Below are 10,259 nucleotides of genomic sequence, written 5' to 3'. Positions count from 1 at the left end.
CTGCCACCGGAACTGGAGCCGTCCGGCGTGCGGTTTCCGCAGGGAAGGCTTAGGCAGCGGTCCCAGCCTCCGGACTTCCGGGTTCGGGCCTCTGGTTCGGTGGGCCGCAGTCATTATGGAGGAACCAGAGATGCAGCTCAAGGGAAAGAAAGGTGGTGCAGGTCCCGGGGCGGGACAGAGGGGACCGGGAACTCGCGAAGGGGCGCCTTGATAAAGGGCGGGAGTGGCAAAGGCGCGGAGGGAGCGTGTCGGGACCAGTGATTAGTTTTGAAGGCACAACGTCTCCGTGCCTGGTTCTGTCATCTGTAAAATGAGGAGTGTAATACCCCCCTGGATTGTTTTAAGAACTCAATAATCCGGCCAGGCGCGGTGGCTCACCTGTCATCCCAGCATTTTGGGAGGCTGAAAGGGGACGATCTTTTGGGCCCAAGAGTTCCAAGCTGCAGTGAGCTATGATCGCGCCACTGCACTTGAGCCAGGGCGACAGAGCGAGACCCTCCCAGTCTCTTAAAAAAGCAAAAACCATAACCTGATTTTTATAACACATTGGAAGAATGCTTGGAGTGTTGTAATTGCTGTTCGTGGCGTCTCCTTATTTCTTTAGGTATTTATGCATTTGTGTGTTTCCATTGACGTATCAAATATAATTAGCCCTCCCTATCCGCGGGTTCCGCATGGGTGGATTCAACCCAGCGAGGATGGAGAAATTCAGGAAAAAAATACCAAAAAGCAAAACTTAAATTTTTCCTCCACCAAGTGAATCCCAGAGAATGAAGTGACCTGTAGGCCTTGTGTTAGGTATTACAGACATAAGTAAATCTAGAGATGGTTTAAAGTATGCAAATGCTATGCCATTTTATATAAGGTACTTGAGCTTCCTCCGATTTGGGTATTGCAGGGGGGGAGTGTCCTGGAGCCAATCTCTCACAGATAGTAGGGACGATTGTATTTATAAATCAAATAACTATTAATACAAATTACTAAGTGCCACGAACTATTTTTGAATTATAATTGTTTTTTGTTATTTTATTACACAAGTTACTTCTAGGTAATTATTTAGAAAGCACAAGTACAATTAATTCCTCCTCCTTCATAACCACACTGTGAGGTATAAACTATTCTATTACTGTGCTCATTTTCAAAACAAGGAGGCTTCGAGAGTAAGAGATCACACAGTTTTGGGGTGGCAGGCTGGGCTCTGCCCACTTAGGGCATAGTGGTGAGATGACAGACTCGTGTGCAGCCTCCCTTGACTCTGAGACACACCTGGGTTCTCTCCCCTCAGCAGTCACCCTGGGCCATAGCATTGGATCCATCTCTGTAGCAAATCCCAAGGTGGGTGCTGTTACCATTCCTTTTTTCTTTTTCTTTCTCTTTCTTTTTCTTTTTTTTGAGACAAGGTCTCGCTTTGTTGCCTGGGCTATAGTGCAACAACCTCATCATAGCTCACTGCAGCCCCAAACTCCTGGGCTCAAGTGATCCTCTTGCCTTAGCCTCCCAAGTAGCTGGGACTACAGGTGTGTGCCACCATGCCCAGGTCTTTTTTTCTTTTTTTTTTAAGAGATGAGGTCTTAGGCTGGGCGCAGTGGCTCATACCTATAATGCTGGCACTCTGGGAGGCCGAGGTGGGAGGATCACTTGAGGTCAGGAGTTCGAGACCAGCCTGAGCAAGAGCGAGACCCCGTCTCTAATAAAAATAGAAATAAATTAGCTGGACAACTAAAAACATATAGAAAAAATTAGCCAGGCATGGTGGCGCATGCCTGTAGTCCCAGCTACTGGGGAGGCTGAGACAGGAGGATCCCTTGAGCCCAGGAGTTTGAGGTTGCTGTGAGCTAGGCTGATGCCACGGCACTCTAGCCTGGGCAACAGAGTGAGACTCTGTCTCAAAAAAAAAAAAAGCAATGAGGTCTTGCTATTGTCCCAGGCTGGTCTTGAACTCCTGGCCTTACAGGATCCTCCCACCTCAGTCCCCCAAAGTGCTATGATCACAGGCATGAGCCACTGCGCCTGGCCCTCCTTTCTTCAAATGAGGAAACTGAAGCTCAGAAGTCCCTGCCTTCATGTATCCAAGCTGTTTTTTTCTGGAAACATGGAACCTAATAAATTAGAATAGGTATAAGACAATTGAAAAAAAATGCTGAGGTCCTGAATGAGGTGGACATATGATTAAGTAAGGGAGGGACATATCTGGCCTCACCGTGGTCCCACAGGGGAGCTCACAGGGATGAGTTACACCTCCCGGTGGTTCCAATATGCAGCAAGGGACACAGGCTTTCATGTCACCCATCGGTCATCCCATCCAGGGATGTAAACTTCAGGCACTTTGAGGTCCTGTGGCACTCTCTAAACAGGAGTCTCAGCTGTGGTCACTGGGGTGAAAGCAATGCGAGGGGGTCCAAGTGGGCAGCAGGAGTGGATCTGGGAGGGGAAAGAGCAAGAATTCACTGGAAGGGTTAATGTCCTCTCGAGTGAGGCCCTGCTGTGACCATGTCCTCCAGCCCATCACATGCTGTGGGTGACCCAGCTGCCGGGGGGGACACTGGACGCTCCTCTCTGCTCTGGCTAAGCTCACAGTTGAGCAGTCAGGAGGCTGATGCTTTGTCTCCTTGTCCCCCCACCACTGCCCCCTGCTCCGCCGGCTGTTGACCCTGGACCCAGTCACGGACAAGTTCACTGAGAGCATCTATGTCCTGGCCAATGAGCCATCCGTGGCCCTGTACCGGCTGCAGGAGCACGTGCGCCGCTCCCTGCCCGAGCTGGCCCAACACAAGGTGAGCTGGTGCCTGCTGCATGGAGCCAGGGCTGCCTGGCAGGAGTGAAGGCCGGGACACCAGGAAGGGGGCATGTGGTGGCTGAGCCAGGTTGGGGGCCGTAGTGGACAGATCTGGGGTAGATTTTGAAGGAGACAGTAAGATCTGCAGTAGTTGCGACTTGCCTGTTGAGGAGGTAGCTGTGTGACCCTCTGAGGGAAGGGCGTGCCGGGCGGAGGGAACAGCCAGTGCAGATGCCCCGGGACATGTTGGCCAGGTGATCACAGGAAGCCCAGACCTTAGAGGGAAGGGAGTTCAGGAGGAAAGGTCTTGGTGGCCACCATGAGAGCCCCACTAAGAGAGCTGGGAGGAGGGCCGTCCAGGCACAGCCTCCCCTGCTAAATGTCCCCCCAACTCCCACAGGCCGACATGCAGCGGTGGGAGGAACAGAGCCAGGGAGCCATCTATACTGTGGAGTATGCCTGCAGGTAGGAGTCACAGCCTCCCCGCTCCCGGGCCTCCCTACACATCTCTGGCCTCCTAGGCGTTCAGGGGCATCCTCGCCAGCTGTCCGGTGAGCCCCATCCTGAACCTACCTGTAGAGGCGTGTGGGCCAAATCTTGACCCACCTGGCCAGTGCCTCAGATGAGCCCCTTCCCTGGGCTGAGCCCCTCCCCATCTGTCATAGGAGAGAGTAAAAGCATTCTGGGAGGTGCCACCCAGGTAGGGAGCCAGAGCCTCTAGGGGCCAGCATTTCTTTGCCATAGCTGGGACCACAGATGGGCTGGTGGGGGGGGGGGGTGGCGGCTAGAAGGGAGGGCCAAGCACAAATATGGGTGTTTATTTTTTATTTTGTTTGACTTTCTCTAAATCTTCAGGTTACAAAGAGGAGATGGCTTCTCCAGCTATTTTCTTTTTTTAAATTTATTTTTATTTTATTTATTTATTTATTTTGAGATAGCATCTCACTCTGTTGGCCAAGCTAGAGTGCAGTGGCATCATGGTTGCTCAAACTCCTGGGCTCCCAAGTAGCTGGGACTACAGGTGCAGCTAATTTTTCTGTTTATTGTACAGACGAGGTGTCACTATGTTGCCCAGGCTGGTCTCGAACTCTTGGCCTCAAGCAATCCTCCCACCTCAGCTTGAGTAACTGAGATTACAGCTGTGCGCCACCATGCCCAACCAAGATAATTTTTTAAATTTTTTCTTTTTTTTTTCACTCTTTTCACCATCATTCCCAAAATATTTTTGAGGCCAGCTTTACGTGCTTACCCTGCTGAAACTTTAGATGTTTCAGTAGCGGTGAAATGAAAGTTGCATCTTGCCATTGTGTGCTCTGTTGCATAGATGTCATCTAGGTGTAGCAGGGAAATCTAAAATTTAAGCCCATGGAATCACCAAGGTGCCCGCCAAACTCTGGAGAGCTCCCCTCCGGTGGCGGGCTATGGAGGTGCACCGCGGCCCGGGGGGCTGACCTGGCCCCTCCTCCCATTTCAGCGCCGTGAAGAACCTGGTCGACAGCAGTGTCTACTTCCGCAGCGTCGAGGGTCTGCTCAAACAGGCCATCAGCATCCGGGACCACATGAATGCCACCGCTCAGGGCCACAGGTAGCTCCTGGGACGGCCCACCCTCGCTGCCAGGACCGTCCACCAGCTCAGCCAGGAACCGCTGCTTCTCGCTTGTTAGAAAACTCCCTTTCCTCGTCTCGTGGCGTCTGGTGACTTCCTCCTGTCCTTTGGCATCTGTAGCGGGAGAGTTCAGTCGCACAGTACCCAGATCCTGAACTCTGCTGTGTGCCTGGCCCTGGGCTGGGCACTGGGGACACAGTGGTGACTGAGACAGGTGGGCTCAGGGAGACACAGCACCAGGTAAACACAACAGATGAGAGCATTTCAGAGGCACTGCAAAGGAAGCAGAGGGGTGTGGGGCCTCTCTGAGCGGGTGGCCTCTCTGAGTGGGTGGCCTCAACGACATGCAGACAGATCAGGGAACAGAGTTCCAGGTGGCAGAGTGGCAAGGGCAGAGGCACATTAGAGGAATGCCAGTGTGGCTGGAACGGGCGCACGGGCAAACAAGAAGAGATGGGGCCAGGGAGGTGGGCAGGGGCCTCTCTCCACCCTGTCCCAGGGCCTCGAGAGCAGAGGAAGGCTTTGAGCCGAGGACCAGATGATCTGGGAATGAAAAGTACTTACGGTCTTTGCACACTGGGGAGAGTTTTTGGAGAAGTAGCTCTTCTTTTTGTTTCTTGTTTTCATTATAACTTAATAAACCTGCATATGAACATACATACACATGCCGTAAGCCATAAGGTCACCATGGCATGCATCTGGCTCCCGCAGGTTGGCATGCCTGTCCCCCACCAGGCATTTAGAAAGAAGAAAAATCTCTGTTGCCGTTTCTGATAACTAAGACAGGAGAACTGTCAAAAACAAAAAGGCCTCGAGCGTGCGTAAGAGTGGGCGTGTAGCAGTCTTCCCTCTGAGGGCGGCTGACAGGGGTTTGTCTGGGCTCTTTTCATCTGAGGAGGAGTGGCATCTGGGTGCTCTGCCAGGGGATGACGGTTGGCAATTGGGACTCAAATTCACTCAAAAGCCCCACCTCTTACTGTCAACTCCTGGTTTCCAAAATGCTTTCAAATGCCCTCCTTGTGCCTGCTGTTGCGAAAATGCAACTTACTTCTGAAAGACAACGGCAGCAGCTTGCGGTGCTGCTGACGCGCCTCTTTGCAAGCCCTGTGGGCTTGAGGCACCCAGTCCTGCGTCAGTGAGTCCCAGCCATGGCCTCTGAAGTGGGTGGCTGGTCCCATTTTTAAAGAGGATGCCTTGAAGTCTAAGGCCACAGGGGGACCAGAATGTGACCCAAACCTGCACTCTGGCCAGCTGAGAAGGCCACATGGCCTCTGACCCGGGCCTCATGGAAGCTGCACGTGTTTTGTTCCAGCCCCGAGGAACCACCCCCGCCCTCCTCAGCCTGATCCCAGAAGAGACTTGGAGGCCTCTCCACCTCCCCCAACCCAGGTCAGTGCCGAGGGCAGCTGTGAGACTCTCTCTGCTCTGAACTAACCTGCCCACTTGGCATCCAAGCAGGGACCTGCTTGTCTAACCACTTGGGACTTTCTAACTGGACCTGTAGGATGGTTTTGAGGGTGGGAGGACAGGAGGGGTGTCTGCAGGTCCAGTGTAGCCCGCTCTGTGTCTTCTGCTGCTCAGGGACCTTGTCAGCCATCTCCCTCACTCTCTCCACCTTCTTCCTGCCTCTTATCCAGGCCACAAGCCCTGTCCCAGTCCCAGGATTCCCCACCCCCAAGACTAAGAAGGGGGCTCAACATCTCCCTGGCCCACCACACGCCAACAGCCCGCTTTACCCAAACACATTCTCATGCAAAGCCCAGCGTGACAGTTACCCACCCACCTCTGTAATGCCCCTCCACTGCCCACCTGCTGTGTGACCCTGGCAAGTTCCTTCCCCACTCTGGTCCCTTTGTTGCCCTTCTGGAAAGATGGCTCATCAAGTGACAGAGAGGGTACAGGGTACAATGATGGATATACATTGTAGCTGTCAGCTATTGCTGCATGACAAACTACCCCAAAACTTAGTGGTTTACAGCCCCAATAATTTACCTACTCGGGATTTTGCGATTTGGACTAGGCTCAGCTGGGCAGTTCTGCTCTCATCTGGGGGTCACTCGTGTGGCCCTCATTGGAGCTCAGCTGCAGCTCAGAGGGGACCTCACTCACAGGTCTGGTCCTTGACTGGTGCTATGAGCAGCAGAGTTGGGGGGTGGGGGGTGGTCAGGTTCTCCTCGCAGCCTCTCCAGCAGGGCAGCACCCGTGCAAACTGCTCGCCCAGCCTCTGTTTGCTTCACATTTGCGGGTGTCCCATTGGCGAGATCAATCACGTGGCCAGGCCCAGGACCATAGGAGAGACGGCTGCGCAAGGGCGGCATGAAGCCTGGGCCATGTGGCTGAGCACAGGTGGAGGGCTTGGCACCAGGGAGCTCTGATGCATGGTCATTCTGTGCCCCCGAGGGGCAGGTGCAGGATGGTACAAGGTGCCCGGGGACTTACGGAGCCCAGGCACTGTGCTTGTCCCCTGTGCCATGGAGGCCCTCTCTGAGGTCATGGGGAGGTGGGTACAGATGGGGCCCCCCAGCCCCTCAGAGCTGTAACCCCCAGAGCCAAGAGGCAGCAGAGTTCATGTGTGTCCAGTCAGCACTTACTAGGCACCACAGTCAGTGAGCACTTCCTGAGCACCTGCTCAACCCAGGCTTAGCTTTCAGTGTGGGCATGGAGAGGAGTCCCACGGGCTGAGGGGTGGAGCCATCTAGGGGGACCATCTAGGGGGCCTGAAGCAGGAGGGGCTGCCCCAGGGGCTTGGCTGCCCAGCCCTGTGCCCCGCACCAGTCTTGGGCCCACCCGCCATGCCACCCTCCGCACCCCAGTCCTTCCCACTCATCCTTCAAGGATGCTGCCTCTCTGCCCTCCCCACTCCCCTGCGTCATCTGCTGTCCCCTCCTCTGCTGTGCCTGTCAAATGCCCCTGACCCCACCTATGTCCCCACAGACCCGTCTCTTCTCCCCAGAACCACTGCCTCGCCACCCCGCTCAGGGCCTCCCACCCCCACCTTACTGCAAAGCTGCTCCCCTCAGGGTCACTGCTGACCTTCACAGATCAAGTTGTCACCTGCCTCTCTAGTCCCAGGACCCTAAACACTACTCTGTTTTACAAAAGAGGAAACCGAGGCTCAAAGAGGTGAGGGAGCCAGCCCGGGGTCACCACCTGTGCTCAGAAGCGCCAGGATCCCCACCCAGACCCTCCAACTCCCAAGCTTCACTCTGTCCCTAGCCCAACTGGGCTTCCTCCTTGGTTACCGCTTTACCCCCTGGGTCTACCTCTCAGACCACACCCCGACTCTGGCCCTGGCCCCCCAGCCTGACCAAAGTGGACCCTTGGACACAGTCTCGTGGCGCCTGATAAGGACCGAAGACTGAGCAAGAGTGACTGGCACCTTCCTCCTGCTCCTGCCTGAAGCTTCCGCGCCCCGGTGTGAATGTCCCCAGATGTGTCTTTGCTGTTCCTGGACTCTTACCTGACCCCCATCAGCCATGGACACGGCCCCTTGGACCAATAACTGCCACCTCCATAATCCTGATCGTGCACCCACTGTGTGCCCAGCGCTGTGCTGGAGGCTGCGTGAGGATAATCTCATTTTATCTTCAGACAGCCCCGTAAAGCAGGTCTCACACCCAAACACAGATGGGAAAAGAGAGGCTCCCAGAGGAGACGTGACTTGCGCTAGGTCTCACAGCAAGAGAAGAGGAGACCCTGGCCTAGTTTGGCCCCAGCCCTGCCCCTGGCGTGCTGTGTGATGCAGGGCCTGGCGCTAGCCCTCTCTGGTTCTCCCTTTCTCTGTCTGGACTGGACCTCTCTACAGGATGAGGTGGACACTCTCAGACCTGCCTGCCCCACCTGTGTTCTGCTTCAAGCAGCAACTTCTGCCCCAGGCCCTGACCATATGGAGAAGCCACCCTGAGTTCCAGGGGTAGACATGGGACCATGACCTGGCCAGTCAGAGCCCCCCATCTCCCAGATCACAGTGAGTGGTTGGAGATGGGCATGTGACCCAATGAGAGGGCTTCCCTGGGAATTTTGCTGGAAGCATGAAGAAGGAAGTGTCTTGTTGCCCAGGTGGTTGAGCTGAGTGGCCGGAAGGGGCGTCACCTGAGAGCATTGCTTGTGGCCCTGGCCCCAGCTGTACCTGACACTAGTCAATCTCAATTCTTCAGTTTCATGAGCCCCTGAATTACCATTTTTGCCAAAATTTGCTTTGAGTGTTTCTACAGCCACATGCAGAAGAGCCGGCACTCCTGCCTGTGAATTCCAAGCCTGAGTGGTCACGTGTCCACGGTTCGTACACCTCCAAGTGCCAATGCAGTGTTAGCCCAGAGTCCTTTGTTCCAGTAAAATGTATTAGAAAGAGGAGAATGGAGTTGTTCAGGGCATAGCCAGGGTGGATCCCAGGCCTACGACTCTGGAAGGATCCCCCAGCTTGGTGCAACAGGGTTATCGTGGGAGGAGGGGTTCCAAGGGGGTCCCTAGGGGAAGCAGAGAGGGTCCCCTTTGTGGGCCAGGGGGATGCTTTAATGACCCGTGGGACAAACAGGCAGCTACGTGAGATCATCACATATATCCCAGCAGCTGCCTTGGGCAACTGGGGAACTGGGAGCTAATGGGGCGCAGTTGTGGGGTGCCCCAGACCTTTCCGGGGCTTCATGTCGTTCTGGATGCGACTTCAGCCAGAGGCTAATAGCCCTCTCCTTTTAAAGGAGTCTGAGCAGGACTCCGGACTGTCAGACACCTCGCCACCACGATTCCAAGGGCTGGCCGGTGCTGGTTAATTTGCGTCTCATCTGCATGTCCGATTCGCCCTCCCCCCCCGGAGGACGCCCCGCCCCATCCTGCCGCCAGAGGGCGCAAGAGGCAAAGCCGTGGCCGGGGGCTGGGCCTCCAAGTGGTCATTGTCCGCAGTCCTGGGTGGTCCAGCCGAGCACGTTGTGACTCTCCGCCCTTTGTCACCCTATGTGCCCTCACCCCAGCTTTTCAGAGAGTGAACTGAGGCTCCGAGAGGCTGGCAGCCTCCGTTGTCAGGGTGGAGGGCAAGGGCACTCCCAGACCCCGCTCAGTAGGACTTGCTCCCGGCCACAAAAGAGACAGTGAGCTCCCCGTGCCATGGGGCATTCAAGTAGCAGCCTGGCAGCCACGAGGCCAGAGATGACCTGGGAGGGATCCCAACCCTGAGTGAAGTATGAGCCCTTTCAAATCTGTGGGTGTGGTAAAAGGAAGCCCCTAGGGGGCAGCAACCTGACCCTGGTCTGTCTGCAGTGGTCAGGACCAATGGGTTTTTGTCCTTAGCCCTTGGTTCCAAGTCCTGGTTTTTGTTTCAGGCCTGCTCTGCCCTCCTGGAGAGTCCTGCACAGTCAGGCCCCTGGGAAGCCCCTTCCTAGCCCTGTTGTGTCCCCCAACAAGGCTCCTGGGTGTCCTAAGTTTGGCCTCCCTGCTCCTCTGCCACTCACACCCTCTCTGGGACTCTCCAGTTGTTCAAGAAACCCATGGAGACACCCCTTTGGGGCCATCATGCACTGGGCTCGGCTCTGAGGAGCCCCCAAGCTGAGGAAGACAAAGCTGGACATGTACACCCCCAGCCCCCAGGGCCGGTGCTGGGCCGGAAGAAGGGATGGGGTGGAGGGACCGCAAACGGGAGGAGGATGGGGAAGTCTTTTGGAGGAGGGGGCACTGTAGGTGGGTCTTGAAATGCTCCAGTCCCCCAGGAGGAGGGGCTGCCATTGTCCCCAGGTCTCATATGGACAAAAAGGCTCAGAAAGGCTCAGAGGAGGTGACACAACTGGCCTGAGGTCACACAGTGAGAGGGCGGCAACACTGGGTTGGGAACTCAGGGTTCTCTAACCTCGGGGCCCCTCCCTACCCACTGTGCCACACCGTCCTTGC

General features: G+C 55.4%; 1 protein-coding gene across 4 annotated transcripts; it reads left to right on the top strand.

Moving 5' to 3' along the window:
- Positions 1-75: 75 nt before the first annotated feature.
- Positions 76-9,001, top strand: BORCS8 (BLOC-1 related complex subunit 8). 4 transcript variants are annotated; one of them, XM_069477206.1, is made up of 6 exons: positions 76-152; positions 2,662-2,774; positions 3,177-3,241; positions 4,251-4,361; positions 5,695-5,771; positions 7,685-9,001. In XM_069477206.1, the coding sequence occupies exons 1-5, from the start codon at positions 116-118 to the stop codon at positions 5,726-5,728; spliced, it is 360 nt and encodes a 119-aa protein (XP_069333307.1). In that variant the 5' UTR covers positions 76-115; the 3' UTR covers positions 5,729-5,771; positions 7,685-9,001. The 4 variants fall into 4 exon arrangements, with proteins under 4 accessions (XP_069333307.1, XP_069333306.1, XP_069333309.1 ...); XM_069477205.1 differs by having other exon boundaries at positions 7,653-9,001; XM_069477208.1 differs by lacking the exon at positions 7,685-9,001 and adding an exon at positions 7,424-7,644.
- The last annotated feature ends 1,258 nt before the right edge of the window (positions 9,002-10,259 follow it).

The sequence above is a fragment of the Eulemur rufifrons genome, chromosome 2 (genome assembly GCF_041146395.1).
Source record: "Eulemur rufifrons isolate Redbay chromosome 2, OSU_ERuf_1, whole genome shotgun sequence".
NCBI lineage: Eukaryota > Metazoa > Chordata > Mammalia > Primates > Lemuridae > Eulemur > Eulemur rufifrons.
This window is presented reverse-complemented; position numbering and strand designations above follow the sequence as displayed.